The sequence below is a fragment of the Cynocephalus volans genome, chromosome 4, assembly GCF_027409185.1.
Source record: "Cynocephalus volans isolate mCynVol1 chromosome 4, mCynVol1.pri, whole genome shotgun sequence".
Taxonomy (NCBI): Eukaryota; Metazoa; Chordata; class Mammalia; order Dermoptera; family Cynocephalidae; genus Cynocephalus; species Cynocephalus volans.
The window spans coordinates 45,493,015-45,519,396 of record NC_084463.1 but is presented as its reverse complement, the minus strand read 5'-3'; the positions used below and the strand labels follow the sequence as shown (position 1 = coordinate 45,519,396).

The 26,382-nt window shown below is 40.4% G+C and overlaps 1 protein-coding gene across 1 annotated transcript in view; it reads left to right on the top strand.

Annotated features, from left to right (window-relative positions):
* LOC134376085 (zinc finger protein 345-like) overlaps positions 1-26,382 on the top strand; it is a 50,528-nt gene that overhangs the window by 7,816 nt on the left and 16,330 nt on the right. Inside the window, exons 5-6 of the mRNA XM_063094760.1 lie at positions 4,365-4,434; positions 5,395-5,518. Of these exons, the coding sequence (XP_062950830.1) occupies positions 4,365-4,434; positions 5,395-5,518 (194 nt within the window). The remainder of the gene's footprint in view (positions 1-4,364; positions 4,435-5,394; positions 5,519-26,382) is intronic.

The following is a 26,382-nucleotide window of genomic DNA, read 5'->3' as shown; positions in this document are numbered from 1 at the left end:
GAAAATACGGGACAAGCTCTGGGCATTCTAGGACAGAATTACGGCCACTCCTTTGCCCCTGTAGCATACCTATCAAAACAATTGGACCCCACTGTACAAAGCTGGGCACCCTGTTTAAGCGCCCTGGCAGCGGGGCAGTTGCTGCATAAGGAGGCATCCAAATTAACATTTGGGGCACCTCTCACCATTCTCTCACCACATCACCTTAAAGACCTCCTTACCTATAAAGCTCTCCAATCCCTCCCACCTTCCAGAATCCTAACCCTCCTATCCTCGTTTCTGGAAAATCCTGCCCTATCCTTCAATACCTGGCAACCCCTAAACCTGGCTACCCTACTGATACACTGACTCCAAATATGTCTTTCATATACTTCTCTCTCATGCCACCGTATGGAAAGAACACGGTCTGCTGAACACCAGGGGTAACACAATCACCAACTCAGCTTTAATCTCCACATTAATTGAGGCATCCCATTTACCTTGTGAATTAGGAGTCATTCATTGCAGATCCCACCAGAGCGATGATTCCCCAATCACTCATGGGAATTGTAAGGCTGACCTCACTGCACGCACTGTGGCACAGCACCCACAGACACAAAACCAACTTCCCATTCTTCCATACGGCTCCCAAGGTTCGCAGACACTCTCTCAGCCTCAACCGCCTAATGATGCTCTTTTGCTTGCTCCATGACCTGTTTCACTCTAGCCCCCAAGCTTTATCCCAGTTTTTACAAGCCTTCTTCTCAGTCACCCCATCTGACAAAGCCCTCTTACAAAAAATTTCCTCCTCATGCACAATCTCCATACCCCTCCCACCAGGCCAGAGTTCTCACACCCGCGGCCGACTGGCAAGTCGATTTTACACACATGCCTTCCATCCGGCGCCTCAAATACCTCTTGGTGTTTGTTGATACCTTTTCAGGGTAGGTAGAGGCATTCCCATCATCCAATAAAAAGGCCTCCACCGTAGCCCAGACTCTCCTTTCCCAAATCATCCCACGATTTGGGATGCCCACTTCCATTCAATCTGACAGTGGACCTGAATTTACCGCCCAGGTAATACAGAAACTCTCCCAGTCACTCTCTCTCCCCTGGCACTTACATTGCCCTTACCGACCTCAGGCATCCAGAAAGGTAGAGAGAACCAACAGAACCTTAAAGGACATACTAACTAAATTGTCTCTGGAATTACACCTTGATTGGGTCTGTCTTCTACCTCTCGCTCTACTCAAGACCAGGGGTCTCCCAAAGAGGCCCTCCAATCTTTCCCCTTTTGAAGTCATGTATGGTAGGCCCCTCCTACGCCCGGGGATCACAGCGACTGAAGGACCCATACCACCCACCATGGCCTTACCCTTGCTCTCCCACCTTCGCACCGAGCTATGGAAGTACCAGGACTGGCTACTTCCAGATCTGTCACCTTCCAGAAATAACCTTTCACTCAGCCCAGGCCAATTAGTATTCTACACTTCCCTGGAACCTAAAACACCCCTAACCCCTAAGTGGGAAGGCCCATGTCCTGTCATCCTTTGCACTCCAACTGCTGCTAAACTTGCCCTGCCAGGTAATCATGTTACTCCATGGATTCATATTTCCAGGCTCAAGCCTTACACTCAGGATCCACCCTCGGCCACCGATAACTCCAGTTACAAGCTGCAAGGAAACTTAACACACCATTCCTTTAAGAGTATCCCTCATCCTACCAACCCTCTCAAATTCTGCCTGTCCCAGACCTCAGCCCTACCCCCAATTCCGGAGACATGAACCTTCTCCTTGGCCTTCTCCTGTTCCTTTCACTTCACCCAGGGAGCCTTCAGACCCCTTCCTATATATGGCTCAACCACACCTCACCGGCTCTCTCTCCCGGAAATTGTTTTCTCTCATGCGACCGCTCCTCACGGTTGTCCCTTTAAATGCTTCCCTTCCTCTCAATGTTACCTCCTCCCCACCATCAGAACCCCTTAACTTTCTGGACATCCCTCTCTGGGAGCCCGACAACAAACACAGTAACACTTTGTTGCCCGGTCACTGTTTCATTGGAAACTCTTCCTCCCTAACTTTTCCTCCGTCTTATTGTAATCTTAACACAACCATTCATACCCACACCGTTGCCTCACCAGGCTCTTTCTTCTGGTGCAATGGAACCCTCTCTACCTCCATCCTGCCTAATCTTACTGCCCCATGCCTTCTTGTCACCATCGTCCCTCAACTCACTCTGTACACCAGTTCAGAACTGTTCTAAACTTGAAGGGGCTCTGACCTCCACTGCTGAATCTCTTTCCTCTCTACAGAAACAAATTACCTCTTTAGCTCAGGTCACCCTCCAAAACCGTAGAGCACTAGACCTCCTCACTGCAGAAAATGGAGGTACTTGCATCTTCCTTGGGGAAGAATGCTGTTATTATATCAATGAATCCAGTCTAGTAGAAACAAACATCATCAAACTCACCGACTTAGCTTTCAGCCTACGAACCACATCCAGTTCTAACCCCTTTTCTTCTTTTATCTTAAACCTTATCTTAACTTGCATTTGGCGCATTTTGGGGCCTCTAATCATTATCCTCATAACCTGCCTTTTCTTGCCCTGCATCATTAGGTTTCTTCAAACCCAAGTGGGAAAAATCTCTAATCAGGCCTTTAACCAGCTTTTCCTTAGAAACTACCAGCTTCTAGGTACCGATGAACCCACGCCTCATCTCGTGAGTGCCTCAGCCGATGCTGAAGAGACACCACCTTACAGAGGAAACGCATTCCTACACGCACTTGCCACCGATGCCTGGCTGCTCCCTCCAGTCTCCAGCTATGAACAGTGGAACCAGTGCATATTCGACTTGTGGCTTCAAGGAATGTTTATGGACTTTCCCCCTTTTGAAATTACTTGTTTCTCCACCATCCTTTGGGGTTTCGTAATGGGTATTTATGTACCTTCCTCCCTTTGCCCCTCCTACAACGCCCCAGTTCAGCAGGAAGTAGCTTGATGACTTCAACGTCCCCTTTCCTAAAACAAGAAAAAGGGAGGAATGTAAGAACCCAAATGCCCCAAGGGATCACACCCTGATCACATAAGTCCTTCTCAGCCACACCCCATCATGGCCCTGGTTGCCCTTCTCTTCCGTACTCTCCTTCCTGCCAGCATGAATTGCACACCAATCAGCTCACCCCAAGCCCCATGCGGTATGCTAAGTAGGGATTGTATTTTAAGCCAATCAGCCTTCCCTAAAAGCCCTATATATATGTGTGTGTGCCGCCTAATAAACGAGCTCTCTCCGGTGGATCATCAACTGGTGTCGACTCGTCCTTTCAATATGAATGTAGTCAATGTGGGAAAACCTTTCACAGGAAGTCAAACCTCACCAGACATCAGAGAATTCACACAGGTAAGAAACCATATGAATGAAAAGAATGTTCAAAAATTTACTAAAGTAAATCAGACTTCAATGTACATCACAGTACTCACACAGGTGAGACACCATATGAATATAAAGAATGTACAAAATCTTTCTACCATAACTTGGATCTCAATAAACATAAGAAAAGTCACACATAGCATAGTCCCTATGAATACAATGAGTGTGAAAAAACCTTCAAATGTAAGTCAGTCTTAAGTATGCATCAGAGATTCACACCGATGAGAAGCCCTATGTATATAATGAATGTGGAAAAACTTTTCACCAGAAGTCAAACCTCAGCAAGCATTGGAGAATTTACACACTTGAGAATCCAGATGAATGTAAAGAATATAGGAAGCCTTTCTACAGTAAAGCAGACCTCAGTGTACATCAAAGAACTCACACAGTTGTGAAACCATATGAATGTAATGAACGTATGAAATCTTTCTACCAGAAATCAAACCTTACAAGTCATGAGCACACTTCAAGATGTATCAGAGAACTCGTGTAAAAGAGAAAATCTGTCAATGTACAGCTGTCCATTCATATCCACAGGGGATTGGTTTCAAAACTTACCATAGATACCAAAATCTGTGAATGGTCAAGTCTTATATGAAGTGGTGACCTATTGTGTAACATTCTGCTGCACAATTTTACATCATGTCTACATTACTTATATTACTGAATACGTTAAAAAGGACTTTGTAGATTTTTGGTATATTTTGTATTGCCATACATTCTTTTTTTAAAATATTTTTTATCTATAGTTGGTTGAATCCACGAATGTGGATCTTGTGGATATGGAAGGCTCATTGTAATGAATGTAGAACATCTTTTGTCAGAAGTCACACCTAACCAGACATCAGAGAACTCACATAAGGGAGAAATACTGCATGGCAAAGACTAGCTATTTTTTTCCAGAAAAAAAACCACACACAGACACACACACACACACACACACACACACACACACACACACACACAAAAAAAAAAAAAAAAAAAAAAAAAACACTGTCTTTTGTACATACAGCTTTTTCAGCAAATGGTGCTGGGAAAATTATACACACTTGCAGAAAGATAAAGTTGAACCTCTCACTCAAATCAGAACCATTCACGAAAGTATTCAAAATACATCTCTTATTGTTTGTAGGAGATAAAATTATAAAACTTATAGAGAAATAACAGAGTAAATATTTGTAATTATAAATGAGGTAACAATCTCTTAGAAATTACACCAAAATCACATTCTAGAAAAGGAAATACAAAGATAAACTGCTTTTGATAACATTTTGACACTTATGTTTTTCAAATGAGGCCATAAAGAAAATAAAAAGACAAGTCAATGTAAATTTTAAATTATGTATCTGTGTGAGGGGTATATTTCAGAATAATGATGAAACTCTTAAAAGTCAATAATAGACAAGTTTTTAAAATGGACAAAGTATTTAAATACATGTGTCTACAAAGAAGATAGGGAAATTGTCAATAAGTACATGGAAATATGAACATTATTGTGATTAGAGAAATGCAAATGAAAATCATAAGGAGGATAATTAACACCCAATAAAATGGCTATAATATAGACAATACGTGTCAACAAAGATATACAGAATATGGAACTGTCATATTATAAATGAGAACGTAAAATAGTGCAGGCACTTTGAAAAACTTTTTGGCAGTTTCTCAAAATATTATCTAGAATCACCGTACTTCTCAGAAATTTTTTTCTCAAGAGTATTAAAAAAAAATAGGTTTATGGCCAAAGGCTCATATGTGAATGCTCATAGCAGCACTATTTATAATTGCCAAAAGTATATGAAAGAAATATTCATCCACTAGCAGAAAGTAACATGTATGTGGTGTATTTGTGCCATAGAATACTATTCCCCAATTAAAGCAGATATAGTAATGATATCTGCTCTATCAGGAAAGATCATCAACATTGTCCAGCTAAGTGAAAGAAACTAGACCTAAAGAAACTACATAATTTATTTTTGCGTTTAAGATATTTTTATAGAGTGCAGTGAAGACCTGGGAGCTGGAGGCTGCAGCAGCGATGATGATGAGGACAACGACAACGGAGCTGACGCAGGGAGGCGCTGTCTCGCTGGTGCTGGGGCCAGCGGGAGGTGAGGGATCAACTGCGGAGCCCTCGGGGGTCTGCGGATGGTGTCCTCGGTGGCCGGCAGACCCTTGGATCATTGTCGCCACCAGCAAATGGACTTTGAACTTCGCAGCCTCAGAAACTGCAGTCTGTTAGCACACATTTTCAGATTCACTTCAAAAAGAAAACAAAATAGAAGTGTGGATGCATGTTAATTACCCCAAAACATGGTGCAACAGATGGCCACCAGGGTCTGCTTCAGTTGAGTAGGTTGCTTTAAAAGTTTATCAGTTTTGAAGTTTCAAGATGGCGGTGGCTGTGGTGGTTGGCACGGAGTAGCTGCGGTGGAAAAGGCGGCCACTGGGCCTCAGGCAGCCAGGAAACTTGTGGACCTTCCTCTTGCCATCTCTTAAGGGAGGACCGCTGCTAGTGGCCGGTCGTGGGGGCTGACCGCCACTTTGCCCTCGGCAGGATAGGCTGCCTCATTTACAGGCAACAGCTTTGAAGTATGGAACAGGAAAAGAACTGTTTCATAGCTGCAAAAGCGAGTCTCTAAACAGGGAACATGGCACCAGGGCTGCTGTGGATGCAGACAGGATCCCGGAGGCCGGGGCCACGCTGAAGGTGGCCAGCTGCCCTATTCATGATTCGAGGTTTCAGGCTGGCATAAAAGATTCCTGGGAGTGCTTGAGCAGCGCCGCAGGACCGAGCAAGCAGCCCAAGGCGGCGGGAAACGAGAAAGGGGAAGGTGATAAACCAGAGGCAGAGAGTGAGCGCCTGACCTGGCACAGCCCTGTGAGTGACGCCTAGCCCGGTACTGCTCAGGGGGCTGACGCCCACCCAGCTTCCACCTGCATCACTGGGCCACTCACCGCCCTGGGGCTGCCTCCAATTTCTCAGGTGGTGGCAGCTCTGGCCCGGCTAGGCTCCTCACTGAGCCTTCCCACTTGCTTGCCCCGGTGCAGGGCTTCCCGGTGCCTGTGGGCTGTCCTCCCCTCCCACTCCCTCCGTGGTTCCCTGGTGGGGCTGGTGGTGTGGGCCGTGCCTGTCCAGTGTCAGGAGGGCAAGGAAGTATGGGTGGGGCCAACTGTCACTCCACCACACCCTGGACTCTGGCCCTGGTAAACTTCCTGTTACTGGGAGGCAGATACCATCTCTGCAGCCACCAGTTTGGAAAATCACCTAACCAATTTCTGGTTGGGAATAGTGCGTTAGGAGAGTTCCCAAGTCTGCTTAAACCTGCTGGAGAGCTGTCTGCAGGCGGGCACTGGACTCGTCCGGGCTAGGGGGATATAAAGGTGAACCGTGTGCTGCGGGCTCCTCCCCCGAGGAGCTCACGCTCTGGTTTGGGAGATAAGACAAGTACACAAATAACCGCGATACCAGGAGGAAGGTGATTAGTCCCGAGAAAGATCTACACAGTGCTACAAAGGCACCCAGAGCGACTGGTAGTCTGTGCCTAGCAGAAACCTGGTAGACTTCCTGGGCGAGGTGGTGCCGAGCAGGGTCTTGAAGGCCCAGCTGATAGATAAGAGTTCCAGAAGACACGTCCCAGCCCAACCCAGTGCGCACAGAGCGGGGAGATGTGCGGCCAGGGAGGTGGAGACTTGACAGAAACCACACACCCTGTGGGGTTGCCACTGCATGATCCAACAGCCCGGGCCAGAGCACACGGAACAGGGAGAAGGCCTGCATGGGAAGTGAAAGCTCAACAGAGATCACACAGCCTGTGGTACGTGATCCAGCAGCCCAGCAGAGTCCAAGCTGACCAGAAAGGTGGCTCCCCAGAGAGGCCCAAAACCCGAGGCAACCATACACACAAGGCACTAGAGGCCAACTGAGCAGTCACGGAGGTAGCCATACCAAATTGGCAACCACAGGAACATCTTAGTTAGTCAATAGTCTCAAACCGGTGTACTGTGAAACCACCTGCCACAATGAATAAACAAAAAAAAGGATACCAGAAATACAAAAAATCAAGAAAGTACACCACCAAAAGTTAATTAATCTCAAACCATAGATCCTATAGAACAAGAAGCCCTTGAAATGACTGACAAGGAATTTCGAGTGATAATTCTAAGGAAACTGAACGAGATACAAGAAAACTCAGCCTAGACATCATGATGAAATGAGAAAAAGTATACAGGACCTGAAAGAGGAAATGTACAAGGAAATCGATGTCCTGAAAAAAAGTGTAGCTGAACTTGCTGAACTGAAGAAGTTATTCAGCGAAATAAAAAACACAATGGAGAGTTTAACCAGCAGGCTTGTTGAAGTTGAAGAGAGAACCTCTGACCTTGAAGATGGGCTGTTTGAAATAACACAAGCAGAAAAAAAACAAAGAGAAAAGAATCAAGGACATTGAAGAAAATCTAAGAGAGATATCAGACAACCTTAAGCACTCAAATATCCGAGTCATGGGTATTCCAGAAGGGAAGGAAAATGGAGATTCCATTGAAAACATATTCAACAAAATAGTTTCAGAAAACTTCCCAGGTATAGGAAAAATCACAGATCTTCAGATCCAGGAAGCTCAGTGATCTCCAAACGTATTCAACCCAAAAAGGCCTTCTACAAGAAATGTCATAGTCAAATTGGCAAAACTCAGAGACAAAGAGAGAATCTTAAAAGCTGCAAGAGAGAAGCATCAAATCACCTATAAGGGAGCCCCAATCAGGCTAACATGAGACTTTTCATCACAAACCCTAAAAGCTAGAAAGGAATGGGATGATATTTTCAAAATACTAAAAGACAAAGATTACCAGCCAAGAATACTCTACTCTGCAAGGCTATCCTTCTGAAATGAAGGGCAAATAGTATATTTCTCAGACAAACAAAAACTGCGGGAGTTCACCACCACACGACCACCTTTACAAGAAATCCTCGAGGGAGTACTGGGTTTGGTTCCTGAAAAATAGTTACGACTGCAATAAAAACCCAAGAAAAATCAAAACCCACTAGTATAATAAAAATGGCATTCATGAAGAGAAAACAAGCAAACAAAAATGCTATCTACAACCTAAGGAACCAACAAACACAGAAAACAAACAGTAAATCAGAAAGCAAGGAACAAAAGACACCTAAGACAACCAAACAACCAATAAAATGCTAGAAATAAACCAACACTTTCAATAACAACTCAAAGTAAAAGGCTTAAATTCCCCAATCAAGAGACACAGACTGGCTGACTGGATCAAAAAGGAGGACCCAACTATATGCTGCCTACAAGAGACCCACCTCACCCATAAAGATTCACACAGACTAAGAGTGAAAGGATGGAAAAAGATTTACCATGCAAACAGAAAAGAAAAACGAGCTGGAGTAGCTATTCTTATATCTGACAAAATAGACTTTAAACTAAAAACCATAAAAAGAGACAATGAGGGACACTACTTAATGATAAAAGGACTGATCCATCAAGAAGACATAACAATCCTAAATATGTACGCACCCAATGTTGGAGCAGCCAGATTTATAAACCAAATGCTATTAGACCTAAAGAAGGAAATAGACACTAATACCATAATAGCAGGGGACCTGAACACCCCACTGTCAATATTAGACAGATCATCTAGGCAAAGAATCCGTAGAGAAACAGAAGATCTAAACAATACTCTAGACCAATTGGAATTGGCAGATATCTACAGAACATTCCATCCAACAACCTCAGAATATTCATTCTTCTCATCAGCACATGGATCATTCTCCATGACAGATCACATATTAGGTCACAAATCAAGTCTCAATAAATTCAAAAAAATTGGAATTATCCCATGTATTTTCTCAGACCACAATGGATTAAAACTAGAAATCAATAACAAACGAAACTCTGGAAACTATACAAACACATGGAAATTAAACAGCATTCTACTTAATGACATATGGGTCCAAGAAGAAATCAAGCAGGAAATCAAAAAATTTCTTGAAACTAATGAAAACAATGATACATCATACCAAAACCTGTGGGATACTGCAAAAGCAGTATTCAGGGGGAAATTTATTGCATTGAATTCTCACCTCAGAAGAATGGAAAGATGGCAAGTGAACAACCTAACACTTCACCTTAAAGAACTAGAAAAACAAGAACAATCCAAACCTAAAGTTAGCAGACGGAAAGAAATCATTAAGATCAGAGCAGAACTGAATGAAATTGAAAACCAAAAAACAATTCAAAAGAACAATGAATGAAAAAGTTGGTTTTTTGAAAAGATAAATAAAATTGACAAACCATTAGCATGGCTAACAAGAAAAAACTAGAAATGAAAAAGGCGATATTACAACTGATTCATCTGAAATACAAGGAATCATTTGAGACTACTATAAACAACTATACGCCAACAAATTTGAAAATCTGGAGGAAATGGATACATTTCTGGACACACACAAGCTCCCAAAACTGAACCATGACGACGTAGAAAATTTGAGCAGACCAATAACAATAAAGGAGATTGAAGCTGTTATCAGAAGGCTCCCAACAAAGAAAAGCCCAGGACCAGATGGATTCACAGCAGAATTTTACCAAACATTCAAAGAGGAATTGACACCGATTCTTTACAAACTATTCCAAAAGATTGAAACGGACGCAAATCTCCCATACTCATTCTATGAAGCAAACATCATCCTGATACCAAAACCAGGTAAAGATATAACCAAAAAAGAAAACTACAGGCCGATATCCTTGATGAATATAGATGCAAAAATCCTCACTAAAATACTAGCAAACAGAATACAGCAACACATACGTAAAATTATTCACCACGATCAAGTGGGATTCATCCCAGGGATGCAAGGTTGGTTCAACATACGCAAATTAATAAATGTGATATGCCATATTAATAAACTCAAACACAAGGACCATATGATCATCTCTATGGATGCTGAAAAAGCATTTGATAAAGTTCAGCACTCATTCATGACAAAGACCCTCTATAAGTTAGGTAGAGAGGGAAAGTATCTCAACATAATTAAAGCCATCTATGATAAACCCACTGCCAATATCATCCTGAATGGGGAACAGCTGAAAGCTTTTCCTTTAAGAACAGGAACTAGACAAGGATGCCCACTCTCACCACTCCTATTCAACATAGTGTTGGAAGTACTAGCCAGAGCAATCAGAGAAGAGAGGGAAATAAATGGCATCCAGATTGGAAAAGATGAAGTCAAACTGTCCCTGTTTGCAGATGACATGATCCTATATATCGAACAGCCTAAAACCTCTACAAAGAAACTCCTGGAATTGATAAATGATTTCAGAACAGTAGCAGGATACATAATCAACACATAAAATCAGTAGCATATCTATTCTCCAGTAGTGAACATGCAGAAAGGGAAATCAAGAAAGCTTGCCCATTTACAGTAGCCATCAGAAAAATAAAATACTTAGGAATTGAGTTAACCAAGGAGGTGAAAAATCTCTATAATGAGAACTACAAACCACTGCTGAGAGAAATTAGAGAGGATACAAGAAGATGGAAAGATATCCCATGCTCTTGGATTGGAAGAATCAACATTGTGAAAATGTCTATGCTACCCAAAGTGATATACAAATTTGATACAAACCCCATCAACATTTCAATGGCATTTTTCTCAGAAATGGAAAAAACTATCCAGCATTTATATGGAATAACAAAAGACCACGCATAGCCAAACAATTCTTTGCAAAAAATATAAAGCTGGAGGCATAACACTACCTGACTTTATACTACAAAGCTCTAATAACCAAATCAGCACGTTTCTGGCATAAAAAAAGACACATGGATCAATGGAATAGAATAGAGAATCCAGATATCAACCCACACACCTACAGGCATCTGATCTTTGACAAAGGCACCAAGCCTATTCACTGGGGAAGGGACTGCCTCTTCAGCAAATGGTGCTGGGATAACTGGATATCCATATGCAGGAGAATGAAACTAGATCCATACCTCTCACCATATACTAAAATCAACTCAAAATGTATTAAGGATTTAAATATACACCCTGAAACAATAAAACTTCTTAAAGAAAACATAGGAGAAAGACTTCAGGAAATAGGACTGGACACAGACTTCATGAATACGACCCCAAAAGCACGGGCAACCAAAGGAAAAATAAACAAATGGGATTATATCAAACTAAAAAGCTTCTGCACAGCAAAAGAAACAATTAACAGAGTTAAAAGACAACCAACAGAGTGGGAGAAAATATTTGCAAAATATACATCTGACAAAGGATTAATATCCAGAATATATAAGGAACTCAAACAACTTTACAAGAAGAAAACAAGCAACCCAATTAAAAAATGGGCAAAAGAGCTAAGTATTCATTTCTCTAAGGAAGATATACAAATGACCAACAGACATATGAAAAAATGCTCAACATCACTCAGCATCCGGGAAATGCAAATCAAAACCACACTGAGATACCATCTCAACCCTTTTAGGATGGCTAAAATCCAAAAGACTCTGAACGATAAATGCTGGCTAGGTTGCGGAGAAAAAGGAACTCTCATACATTGTTGGTGGGACTGCAAAATGGTGCAGCCTCTATGGAAAACGGTATGGAGGTTCCTTAAACAATTGCAGATAGACCAACCATACGACCCAGCTATCCCACTGTTGGGAATATACCCAGAGGAATGGAAATCATCAAGTTGAAGGTATACCTGTTCCCCAATGTTCATTGCAGCACTCTTTACAATAGCCAAGAGTTGGAACCAGCCCAAATGTCCATCATCAGATGAGTGGATACGGAAAATGTGGTACATCTACACAATGGAATACTACTCAGCTATAAAAACGAATGAAATACTGCCATTTGCAACAACATGGATGGACCTTGAGAGAATTATATTAAGTGAAACAAGTCAGGCACAGAAAGAGAAATACCGCATGTTCTCACTTATTGGTGGGAGCTAAAAATTAATATATAATTCACACACACACACACACACACACACACACACAGAAAAAAACCGGGGGTGGGCGGGGAAGAAAATATAACAACCACAATTCCTTGAAGTTGATACGACAAGCAAACAGAAGGGACATTGTTAGGGGGAGGGGGGGAGGGAGGCGGGAGGGAAGTTTTGGTGATGGGCAACAATAATCAGCCACAATGTATATTGACAAAATAAAATTAAAAATAAATAAATATAAATAAAAATAAAAAATAAATTTAGAAATATATTTTTATAAAGGCTCATCTATAGACACAGGAAGACATTAAAAATTGTCCAGAGCTGGAGTGGTGAAAGAGTAAATGCAAATGAGATGAGTCATGGACATATTCTAAAGTTTGTGATTATGGTTATATAATTGTATTTTCTAGTATTCCACATGTGTGTAATTTTATTTGTTGGACTTAGTGATAATTTTAAAAAGTTGAAAAACTTGAAAATGTACTCTCTGAAGATGAATATCCTATAGGTAGAGGTCTTTGGCAAGTACTCTTGGGAAAGCCTCAATATTTCATTTTCTTATTGGCTGATGGCCACTAATAGGATTATCCAATCAGAGCTGGCCTACTGGTCTTTCAGAAGCCCTTTTTTGAATACGGTGTATGAATAGGCTTCCTAGGTCCCTACAAGCCATTTTCTCTTTTCTCAGGCTTGGCATCTCTGCTCTTCAGAGCTGGGCTCTGCTATTTTTCAGAGTAAAAACACCATCCCTGAATCTCAGAGCAAAGACATGAGCTGCAGAGAGTGACAATAGCAGAATGAATGACTCTGGTAGTGTGTCAGAGATGGTGGGAGCAGATTGTCCCAGAGGTTACTGTTCCTGGGTCCATGCACTTCTCAATCCTGTCCCAACAACTCAGGCCTTCTGGGAACAAATTTCATAATCTGTCAGCTTTTTACATGGGGACCATGTCCACGGTCCACAAGCATATTTCTCCTGAAGAGCAGCAGGCAGGAATAGTAATTTATGACATACATGTGAATGTACATCTTCCAGGAATAATTCACTGGTTGTGGTGGGTCTTTGCAGGAGCTGCCTGGTTGCCTTAGCATCTATAGGGGGAAAAAGAGAACAGACTCACTGTCTGCTAGTTGCCCCCAGGGCTCTGAATCTATGTCGCTCAAGTCATGCTGGGCTTGGGGAAGGGTATTGTAGTCACTATTTGTTGTCACAGAAATCAGGTTGAGTCCAGGGAACAATGACCCTACTGGACTACCTCTGTTGCCACATTCTGGAAAACATCAGAAGGGTCTCCTTCTCGTGATTGGTGAGAGTATAATGACATCCTGGCACTCTGTTTGTTTATTTCTACAGCCTTCTAGAGTTCTCCTGTGGGTGTTTCTTAGGTAAATCCCAGAGTTTATAATTGAACTTAGTAGATAGGAGGAGGAAAAATGGTTCTTGTCATCTTGTTCAGACAGAAAGTTCCAGTTTACAAATATTTTCTTTGACTCAGGGCTCTTCTGTCATTTTTAACTAATTTATCTAAATTGAAATCAAAGGTCCTCCAACACAACAGTGTTAAAGTTTAAAATAGAAGAGATTCCATTTCCCCACTGAACACTGATACTTTTCCTCCTATAGACTATGCTCCCATAAATGCATGAGTTAAGTTTCTGAAGAAGAGATCCTGTTTTACCCATCTGGTTTCTCTTAAGGTTCATGAGTGTGCCTTTTGTAACAAGGTAACTGTAATCTAAAAACACTTAGATCCTTAAATTGTTTGTGATTTTATATTAACTTGGAATTCCAGGACTGTGTTGATTGATTAGTTATTGTACTTAACCTGTATTTTTCCTAATTGTATTAGGGCTGCTACAGTTTTTTTTAGAAGTAATGATGTTTGCTGAAGAATTTTTCTTAGGGATAGTTTTAAAATCGTATGACTTTGAGTACCTCTATACCAGTCTATGTTTCCTTGAGAATATATTTTAAAACCTTAAAATAGTCTTAGTTACTGTATTTCTTAGGCCCTTGTAAGTAAGATGGAGAGCAGAAACCACATTGTGGCAGTTGTATCCACAATGGCTGGAGCAAAATTTGTGCTCAAATGCTAGAGATGGAAATGAAACCCTTATTCATAATTTTGGTTAAAAAAAAAAAAGCCAATATTAAGATGTGGTGTTCTTCATGGTCTGCTCCTCATGGGAGTGTGGAGAACTTAATTGAAGCTCATTCAGGTCAGCAATGGCTTCCTGTTTCCATCCAGAAGACACTCCTTTGTCCTTGACTTATTATATAATTCTCAGTGGCCATTGAAACTCCTCCTTGTTTTCGGTAACACTGGTGTCCCTGTTTTCTCTTCATACTCTCTTGCCCTCTTTTTGACCCCATTGGGAGTTCAAAATTAAAAGTTTGAATGACCCCATGTCCAAGACTTGGTATTTGTTCTTATTGGTGTTCTCTTGCTAGACCTTTGCTCAGAGATTAACGCTGGTTCTGGATTTTATCCTCACTTCTTTCAGATCTTCTCTATATCTCATGAGTTCTATTCTTGGTCATCTGATGTTTCTCAAACTTGACTCTTCAAACACAAAATGCTTTCCTGCTCTTGCAACAAAAACAAAGCCAATAAACGACACACACACAAAATTAAAAACTTGGGTAAATCGTGTGTGTGTGTGTGTGTGTGTGTGTGTGTGTGTGTGTGTGTGTTTCTTTCTTCCCATAACTTTTAACAAAGTTTTTCCAAGTGTCACAATCTAGATATTTGGAAAACAGGTTGGTCCAGTATCCTCTCATAGTCACACAAATATGTGATTTTTTGTTCATTTGTTTTTGGCTCTCACATATTTCTCAATTCTATCACCTCTTCTCCACCTCAACTCTGATGACCAAGTGCAAGGTTCCATCACTCCTAACAATGCTGGGCTCTAAAAAGTCACAGTGAATTGCTGGTAAGGGAATATCCAAATCATTACTCCATCTTAAAATTTGTGTTTTTGTCCTTTCATTATATTTGGTTGTTTTCAGTGTAAAATTAGAACACTTACATTCCTAAAATTTTTTCAGAGGTTTTCATTCTTTTTGATCCTATTTTCAGTGGTATCACATTCTTAGTTATGTTTCCAGAATGTTTATTGCTAGTATATAGAAATAAAATTGATTTTTTTTACATTGACCTCATAACCTGCTACATTGCTGAACTCATTTATTTTTGAGGATTTTAAGTTGAATTCCACAGGATTTCTTTTATATACAGAATTATATTTTGAGCATTAAAGTAAAGCTTTACTCTTTTTAAAGTAAAGTTTTGCAATTCAAAATCCTTTTTTCTCATTTTTATTGCATGATTTCTTTAGAAAAAGCCTCCTGTATTTATTACAAGCTGTACAAGTAAAAGATTGAAGAACAGGTAAATATGTCTCCAGCAAAGGAATCCAACAAAGCATAGAGTTTGCTATGTTTTTGTTGCTGTTTTTGTTGTTACTACTCTAATAAAATTCTTACAACTGTAACATGATTTTTGTAAGCCTCATGGTAACCACAACACAAAAGCTTATGAGACATTCTAAAAATAGTGAGAAATCAAAATATAATGCTAGAGAAAACCACTTTACCGCAAAGGAAGACAGTAAGTATGGGGAAAAGGACAAAATAACCTAAAAAATCACCAGAAAAAAGTAATAAAATGGCAGTAACAACTCCGTGTATATCAATAATAACCCTAAATATAAATGGATTGAATGCCTTAATTAAAATATACTCAGAGGAATGGAAATCATTATGTCAAAGGGATACCTGTGCTCCAATGTTTATTCCAGCATTACTTACAATAGATAAGAGTTGCACCAGCCCAAATGTCCATCATCAGATGAGTGGATAAGGAAAATGTGGTATGTCTACACAATGAAATGCTACTGTACTATAAAAAGAATGAAATGCTACCATTCGCAGCAACATGGATGGACTTAGAAAAAATTATATTAAGTGAAATAAATTAGGCACAGAAAGAGAAATACCACATGTTCTCTCTTATTTGTGGGAGCTAAAAATCAATCAATCAATATACAAACAAACAGTGGGCAGGTGTTGGCAGGGAAGAAGACACAGCAATCACAATTCCTTGAACTTGTTAAGACAGGTGAACAGAAAATGTTGATGGGGGAGGGGAGAGAGGGAAAAGAGAGGAATTGGTAAAGGAACACAAAAATCACTACATTGTATATCGATAAATTAAAATAATAAAATAAAATACACAAAGTGGCTGAATGGATTATAAAACAAGAATCCACAATATGGTGTGCACAAAAACTTACCTCACTTATAAAGACACACACTGTCTTAACGTGGAGGGACGGAAACAGATATTTTATGGAAATGTAAACTAAAAAAGAGCAAGAGCAGCTATACTTATCTCAGATAATATATACTTCAAGCCTAGGAAACTTAAAAATAGAAAAGATCAGGAAGGTTATTATATAATGCTAAAAAGGTCAATTCAACAAGAAAGTATATACCAACCCGTTTTACTGTTTTCTGTTGCTATAACGAATATCTGAGGCTGGGTAATTTATAAAGGAAAGAGGTTTATTTGGCTTATGATTCTGGGACAGCTGCATCTGGAATGGGCCTCACGCTGCTTCTACTCATGGTGGAAAGTGGCAGGCAGCCAGCGGGTACAGCAGATCACATGGCGACAGGAAGCAAGAGAGACAGATAAGGTGCCAAGGTCTTTTTAAGCAATGAGCTGTCATGGGAACTAATAGAGCGACCACTCACTCAATCCCCCCACCCCCAGGGAGAGCATTAATCCATTCATGAAGAATCCGGTCCCATGACTCAATCAGTTTCCAACACTGCCACATTGGGGATCAAATTTCCACATGTGGTTTGGAGGGGATCCGAAATTATCAACACATCCAAACTCCATCAACACCTAACTCTGGTGTTATGTGACAAATTAATATTAGACCTAACAGGTGACATAGACTTAAACTCAATAATATTTGGAGACTTTAATACCCCACTTTTAGTTAAAGACAGATCATCCAGACAGAAACTTAACCAGGAAACCTTAGAATTAATATGTAGTAAAGTCTGACTGACTTTAATAGACATTTACAAAATATATCATCCAACAGGTGCAGAGGACATATTCTCAGTGGCACATGAAACAATCTCTAGAACGGACCATATGATAGGACATAAAACAAGTACTAACAAATTTTTGTAAAATTTAAATTATACCAACTATCTTGTCTAACCATATTAGAATAAAGCTAGAAATCAATAACAAAAGGGTTACTAGAAACCATAAGAAATATATGGAAATTAAACAATATGCTCCAAAACAATGAATGGATCAAGAAAGAAAATAAAAAGGAAATAAGAAAATTCCTGGAGACAATAGAAAATGAAAACAACATCCCTGTCCCTATAGGATACACTGAAAGCAGTTCTAAGAGGGAAGTTGTAACACCTACATCAGGAAAGAAGAAAAACTCAAAATAAACAGCCCAACATTACACCTTAAGAAGCTAAAAAAGTAAGAACAAGGTGGAGGCCCCAGGTAGAACAACTTGCTCATGAATTATTAAGCATTTAATAATGGGAACAGAAAAATGTAGATTCTGACTTAGGTGAGAAGCCATCATGGCCCACCCCATGATGCCATGGAAGATGTGCACAAATGACCCCAACAGTCAGTGTGCCCACACCCAGACATTGCCTGGAGCTGAGGGCAGCATCAGTCATGAACAAAGGGGGAATAGAAAAGGTTTATTAGCACCAGGTTACAGAAAAGCAGGGGGCCAAGACCCATGCCAGTGAGGCAGTGGGAGATCAAACTGTGCATGAACCCAGGGTCTAAGCCCCCTGGCATATGCCACATTTTCTCATCAGACAACTTTCAAAACACAAATCCAAGTTAAATTTATTAAATATTTAAAGAAAGCAATCATAGATCATTAAACTCCATATGTGGGACCATTTTGTGAGCAGCAGAGCAACTGAACTCATCACACAACCATGGAGCTGGCCATACATCTCCATTTCAATAGAATGGTCCGGGCTTATTTACAACCCATCCACAATATGTGAGGCTCCACATGTGAACATATTGTATATTTGATAGAATGTAGTTTAACTTCCTGATGGGAGAAATGGCCTCTCTTTTCAATTTAAGTTGTTATTTTCTTTGTCCTTGTCAAATGCACATCATTTTATAATTTCATAGGATATTTTCTCTTTTCTCTTTTCTAGATTTAATTTTTTGCAGGGGATTGTAATTTGCTTTTTGGATATTATCTTCTTAGTTCTTCTCCATTCTCCTGCCAAGCTTCCATCTATCTTTTCACTTTTAATAATACTAGACATTTTAAAAATCTAAGCTACTAAAATTTATGAATATTTTAAAAATTATGTTTTTTGAATGAATCCTTCCCAGTCCCCAAGATACAAGTCTAGTTGCCAACATATATTTGTAATACATATATTTTAACATAAAAACTTGTTGGGTTGTTTTTGCTTATTTTAATTTTTTCAGGTTTAGTGTGGTATTATTGACAAATACAAATTATATACATTCAAGGAGCCCAATATGTTGTTTTGATGTATGTATACATTTTGCAATGATCACCATGATCAAGCTATGTAATGTATCCATCTCCTCATGTAGTTAGCCTGTGTGTGTGTTGAGGTGGAGAAAAGGTGATAGAATTGAGAGTTACATGGAACAAGAATAGATCCCGAATACTCAAAGCAATCCTGAGAACTTAAATAAATAAATAAATAAATAAAGTCAGAGGTATTGCACCACCTGACTTCAAATTATACTACAAAACTATAACTACTAAAACACCGTGCCACTGGTATAAAAATGGACAGAGGGACCAATGAAACAGAATAGAGAACTGAGAAATCAACTCATGTTTATAGGCAACTGATCTTTGAGGAAGGCACCAAGTATACACATTAAGGAAAGGACTGCCTCTTCAATAATTGATGCTGGTATAACTGGATATCCATTTTAGAAGAATAAAACTAGACCTGTACCTCCTGCCATATACCAAAATCAACAAAAATTATACATCTAACAAGGTATTAATATCCAGAATATAAAATGAACTGAAATAACAGTAAAATAACAAGCAAACCATCTTTTAAAAAATGGGCAAAGGAGCTGAATAGACATGTCTCAAAGGAAGACATACAGATAACCAACAGGTACGTGAAAAAATGCACAACAGCACAAATCATCATTGAAAGGCAAATCAAAACCACACTGAGATATCATCTCTTCCCAGTTAGTCTGACTATCATCAAAAAGACAGAGAATAAGAAATGTTGGCAAGGAAGGAGAGAAAGAGTAACCCTTCTACACTGTTGGTGGGACTATAAATTGGTGCAGCCACTATGGAAAATAGTATGGACGTTCTTGAAACAACTACAGATAGAACTGCCTGATGATCTAGCAGGGTATATACCCCCCAAAATGGAAATCATCATGTTGAAAAGATACCTGCACTCCCATGTTTATCACAGCTCTATTTACAATAGCCAAGAGTTGGAAACAACTTAAATTTCCATCAACGGACAACTGGATAATGAAAATATGGCATATATGCTCAATGGAATACTACTCAGCCACAGAAAAGAATGAACTTCTGTCATTCGCTGCAACCTGGATGAGCCTGGAGAAAATTTTGTTCAATGAAATAAGCCAGGCACAGAAAAAGAAATAATGCATATGCTCACATATAAGTGGGAGCTAATAAAAAAATAAATACAAAACAAAAAGAAAAAGAAGAAAACAATTACAATAATGTGCTCATCTTTCAGGAGAACAGGATTGTGGTTACTAGAGGATTGAAAGGGGGAGGAGGGGAGGAGAGTTAGCATGAACCTGGTTAATAGGCAAAGAATAATGTTTTATAATATAAATGTGTTAATTACGTTGATTTTGTAATCACATATTAAACAAAGGTATTGATATTCAACTCTGTAACTCACAAATATGTACAATCATGTTTCAATTTTTAAAAATGTATGTAAAAATGTAGTAGTGGAGATTGGGTTGAAGTATTGATGAAAGCAAAGTGCCACATGATTAGTTGTTGAGGCTGGGTGACAGGTTATTATACTATTTTGTTTATTTTGTAAGTTTAACATGCTCATTAACAAAACACTTGTATAAAAGACAGAGTTGATCCATACTGTTAGCTGTTAAGATCTTGGTTACTTTGGGGAGGAGGGTGGGAGAAAGTGATTGTTGAGATGCATGAGTCAGGCAGGTTCTATTTGGTGGTTACACAAGTGGGTTCCCTTTGTAGTCATGCATAGAGCTTTACGTGAATGCTTTGTGCATATATTTTGATATGAATGTTATACATTGTTAAAATTTCTAAATATTACATACATGCACAAATCTTCTAACTCAATATCTCAAAATAACAGCAGTGTTTTGTTTTGTTTTAAGGTACAACAAGTTCATTCTTGGCATCATCAGATAGGTTTTAACATTCTAAGATGTTTATGTCCTGACCCTTGGGTAATCCCCTAGGGCCAAGAACAAATAGTAAATTAAGAAGTTTGCCTTTAATCTTTCCCCTCCAAATCCAAACTCAGAGGGACAAGGGCATGGATAGATCTTAGAACACGGTGTTTCTTCGTTCTGGGACCCATTTTTATTGCATTGCTGCATTAGGAAGGTAAATGGGCCCACACCAAGCAGCAGATGGCAAGCAGTGGTTTCTATTTTGACACTTCCTGCTTGCAGCCCTCTGCTGTCTGTCTGGGCACCACCTCCTCTCCCACCCTTGGGCCTGAGGAGAGATGTTGGTGGGAAGCAGGTGTTCCCACACTTCTTACCTAGAAGAGCGTTTCAGTTCCTTCACCCCCCTGATATCAGGAACATCAGAGCTCTCAGAGCTGCACTTGCAATGTGGCAACTGCTGGCCACGTGTGGCTACTGAGCACCTGGCATGTGGATGGTCTGAACTGAGAAGTGCTGGAAGCATAACATACTGAGCGAGTTTTGAAGATTTAGTACCAGAAAAAGGAAATACTTCATTAATATTTTCATATTGCTCACATATTAAGATGATAATATTTTGAGTTAAATTATTACAATCAATTTTATCTGTCTCTTTTGATTTTCTTTTATGCAGCTACTAGAAAATGGAAAATTACACACTTGGATCACGTTTTATTTCTAGTGGACATTGCTGCCTCAGATGGCTGCCTCCCTTTTCAAAGCTCAGGCTGCCTCCTCAAAGCACCAGAGGCCAGGAAGTTTATAAAATCTTAAATGGTAAAATAATTGTCATCATATTGTTTCCACTTGTGAATAACATGTTTGTGTGCATGTACACATAGATATGCTCATTTATATACATGTCATAAATGAATATAACCTTATATACAAGGTCACATGCCAATGACTCCTCTGGCAGGGTCAGATCACACAGCAGAGAGGAAGCCCTGCCTGAAAAGGGCTGCAGCCCAAAACCTGTCACTCTGGCCTCATTCAGAAACGTGTCTGTGCTTACCTCCTGCCACTCAGGGCCTGAGAGAGGCGAGGCCTGAAGCTTTGTCCAATCAGGTAACAGCCAGTGAGGAGGGAGCAGCCTTCTACAGTCTGGTGGGATTTCTGTCTCTGGCGCTGGTGGAGCTCTGCGTGTCTCCACAGCTCCCTGTCCTCTGCTCCAGGAGGCCCAGGTGACTACAACGTGGCCTCTGTCACCCTGTGACCTGCAGGTACTGGGAGACCCTCGGGGAGGAAGCAGGCACAGTCTGGAAGTTGGGAAATGATGGGTGTATGGGGAGGGTCCTCTGTCATGGAAGGGGGCTGGTTGGAACCGGTCCCCTACGGCCACAGGGTGGGCACTGGGTGGCAGCCAAGATCCCCAGGGTGTTCTGTCTTGTCCCTTCTTGGCGACTTTGAGAGCCCAGAGCCCTCTGTGGGCAGCTCCGTGCCAGCGCCCTGCATCTCCTCAGATTACAGTGACCACGGGAGGGTCATTGAGAGAATCCCCATGTGGTGTGCAGTCCGGGACAGGAGATGCAGTCCCTGGGGTCTCCAGTCCCTCATTTCTACTGTTAAAAATTAAACTGAGGCTTTGTTAAAATGTTGGAGAGTTTATTTAAGCAAACAGTGATTTATGATTAGGAAGCACCAGCCGTGGTATATGGTTTGGGGTCCATGGGAGGGTCTTAAGGAAAAGCGTTTGTAAGGTGTAGGTGGAAACAAAACAGCAGATAATTGATTGGGTGCAGTGGTGTAGTCTCCTTATTTGCACCATTTGGGTGGAAATTTCCTGTTTGTGTAATTAGATGTTAATTTGTGGTTCCTGGTTGCTTAAGCCTAAATTTTGTTTTTCTCTAAGTTAGTAATTTACGAGAAATGCGTGTGAGTTAGATTTCAGTTTCCTTAGGGACCTACAGCCCCTTCACTCTTATTGCCTAGTTTTAATTAACACTCCAAAGTGGGGCTGGCCTCCCCCTGCCTTTTTCAAACGTATGGAAAGCAGAGTCTCAAATCCAGTCCCCTGTCCCCTCAGCCTACCCTCTTCTAGGGCTTGCAGTAAAACCCTAAATTTCCAGTTCCTTCTCCACATTCCCAAAGCCAACTTCTTGTCTCCAATTCACAACGTTGTCAACTGTTTGTTTATTATTGTACATTTCACAGAGAAACAGTATTTTAATTGTTCATCATACTTTCACAGAGCAATTGATGGCTCTTTTAAAAATATTTGGTTTTTTGTTTTTGAACATTTCATATGAGAGAAAAGCAGAGAATAATTACCTCTCACTCTGCTATAAAAAATCTTTGTGCCTCACCTCCTAGTATTGTCCCTAGGCACAGACACCTTATCAACAATTTTGTCTTTTCTCTTTTGATGGCTGGCTGGTATGGGGATCTGAACCCATGACCTTTGTGCTATAAGGCTGTGCTCTTACCCACTGAGCTAACTGGCCAGTCCAAGAATATCTTTTGTATAGAGTTTCCTCTTTGGAAAATTGACAGACAGCTTCGATACCCAGGACAGGAAGATAGGAGGGTGGTGTGTTCTCAGCCACCCTCCTATCTTCTTGTCCTGGGTATCGAAGCTTTCTGGGGCTGACACAATGCACGCACGGCAGCTGTATCCCTTGGATTGTGTAGTGGACATCAGCCCCTCGGTCATCTCCTCTCAGAAGACAGCCTGATGTGTGTGGGTGGATGGAGCTTCTCAGGGGAGCAACTGGTTGTCTTGGCACTGGAGGGAATCTCCTGGCCTGCCCTAACCCCTTGGACATTAACCTTTTATTTCCCTAACCCCATTTTTAGTCCTTGTAGACAAACTGGTGGTCAGCCAATCAGATGCTGGTATTGAGACGAAATGACAGAAATTATTTCTGTCCTCTGGAGTCTCTCAGATTTGTGAAGAAAGAAAAGCTATCCCAAAAAACAAGGGAAACCCACACCAGCAAGGTGGTGCAAAAACCTGCAAAGCAAAGTTCACTTTGGACACAAGGTGGGGTGGGTACAGAGTGCAGGGTCTCCAGGGAGGGTGGTCATTGACTGCTTCAGTGAGCCAGATGGGGTGAGAGGATGTCCCAAGTGATAGGATGGCCTAACTTGACACTTGTGTTTGCTACTGTTGTTTATTGAAAGGTGTAGTTGTCCATTTGTTTAGTGACTTTTCAAAAGTATTTCTGCAGAGACTGTATTACATGTTGTGTGTAGTCACTGTAAGTCTTGATTTTTTTAGGTGTGTGCAGCCAATGTTTTCACAGAGATTTTCTTGAATGTCAGGTGCTAAAAAAGAGAAAGAATGAAAGGGTGAAAGAAAGAGAATGAAAGAAAAAGGAAAGTAAAGGAAAGAAAAAGAAAATGAAAGAAGGAAAAGAAAGAAAAAGGAAAGGAGAAGAAGATGAAGAAGATTGTCTAGATCTCCCAGTTTTCCACAGATTGGCTTCTAACTTTGACAAAACAGAAAATCAAGCCTGTTTCAGATCCTTTGTTATTCCCAGACAGATTATAGCATATAAACACAATAATTTGCAAGTAAGATCCACTCTGCTGTATCTGGAACCAGTGACAAGGGCTCCACAGTAGGAGCTAGGGCTGTTGTCTTAAGGACTGGCACCAAATCAGGGAGAGATTGGGACAAGGACACGTGAAAACTCCACAAAGCTTTCTCACCATTTCTCCTTTTGTTGTTGTTGTTGTTGTTGTTGTTGTTGTTGTTGCATCCACATGGTTGCTGTAAATCCTTGATGGTTTTTAAGAGTTTAGGAAAATTTGTTTCAGATAGTTTTTTTTTCCATATTTCTGTTAATGAACAGGTGTTTGGGGCAGCTAACTTCATCATTCTGCTGACCTCTCTATCCCTGGACTCTTTGTTGTATTCTATTATCTTAATGACTTTTCCTGTGTCATTACTATGGTATCTTGATTACCATTGCTTTGTAGCAGGTTTTAAAATTGTGAAGTGTGAGTTCTCCTACTTTGCCCTTTATCCTGCTGTATTCTGAGGCCCTTGTAATTTCATATGGATTTCAGCATCAGTATTTAGTTTCTATAGTCATTGGCATTCTGATAAAGAATGCATTGAATCATACATTGTTTGGGGGAGTATTGCCACCTTAATAATATTAAACCTTCTGATCCATGAACATGGAATGGTTTTCCATTTATTTAGATCTTTAGCATTTTTCAACAGGTTTGTAGTTTTCAGAGTATAAATTTTGTACTTTTAAAAAATTTCTTCCGATGTATTTATTCTTTGGGTGCTATTAGAAATAGATTTATTTTCTTAATTGTATTTTCAGATATTTTATTGCAAGTGTATAGAAGTACAGTTGTTTTTGTGTGTTAATTTTGTACCTCCAACTTTGGTGAACACATCTTCATGTTGGTTGCTTCCAAGTTATGAAAATAATGAGCAATGCTGCTGTCACCATCCCTGTGCATGGTTTTGTGTGGCCCTACATTTTCAACTCATTTAGGCAAACCCACCCTTGGGAATTGGTTTAGGGTCCAAGACATACCTCTCTGCCCCATGGGATGGGAATGAGAACAGTTTGCTCTGTGCAAATTGAGTGGATATGGGTCTATGATGAGGTTTGTGTAAAATCTGTGTGTGAGTTGGAGCCCAGGGATTTACCAAGTGCTACTCTTCTGTGTAACAGCTCTTCCAATAGGTGCCAATGTGAATAAAACTGAACAAATATCCCTGTTCACTTGAAGCTGGCATTCTAGGAAATAAGAGATGAGGGGTGGAAGTAAAATACCCAGTGTGTCAGATGGTGGGTATTGCTGAAGAGGGAGACAAATGTGGTGAACAGTGCAGAGGCCTGGGCTGTGTGTGTGTCTCTCCGAGTATTTCTTGGCATCCTTTGTCTGTTATCTCTAAGGGTTAGTGAGTTTTGTGTCTGTGTGGGCACACCCACCTGTATGTGTGATGACACAGTCTATGTTATTTTGTATGTCTTTTAGAAGAGTTGTGAGTGTATGCTCTTTAAAATCTGGATTACTTACCTTTGTGCCTATTTTCCCTGGTAGCACCTTTGTTTCCATGTTAAACAGAAGTGGTGAGAGCATGTTACACTTGCCACTGTGTAATGGGGACATAAGAAGGATTACTCAAAGCACCATGAATTCGATGAGAAACCCAAAGTTTCTGTGCCCCAGCAACTCCTTTGTTTTGTTTTTTATTGTAAAGCCAAAGAAGTTTCATGAGAAAATTCAGTTGATTCAATCATTACAAAGGGACACAAGGACATGGGCAGCATTACAAAAGTTATGTATGGCTAACTATACTTAAACAATGGAAATTAGTAACATCAGTAAAATTAATAATGTGACATTCCAAATTACAATTAGTTAAAAGCTAAGTAGGTCAAACTGGCTCATTATCTAAAGTATAACCTCTCCTTAAGTGAGAGTTACATTCTTATGATAAAATCTAAGTATAATTATTTCTGAAATTTCCCCTAACAGACATCGTGTCCCTAGCAAACA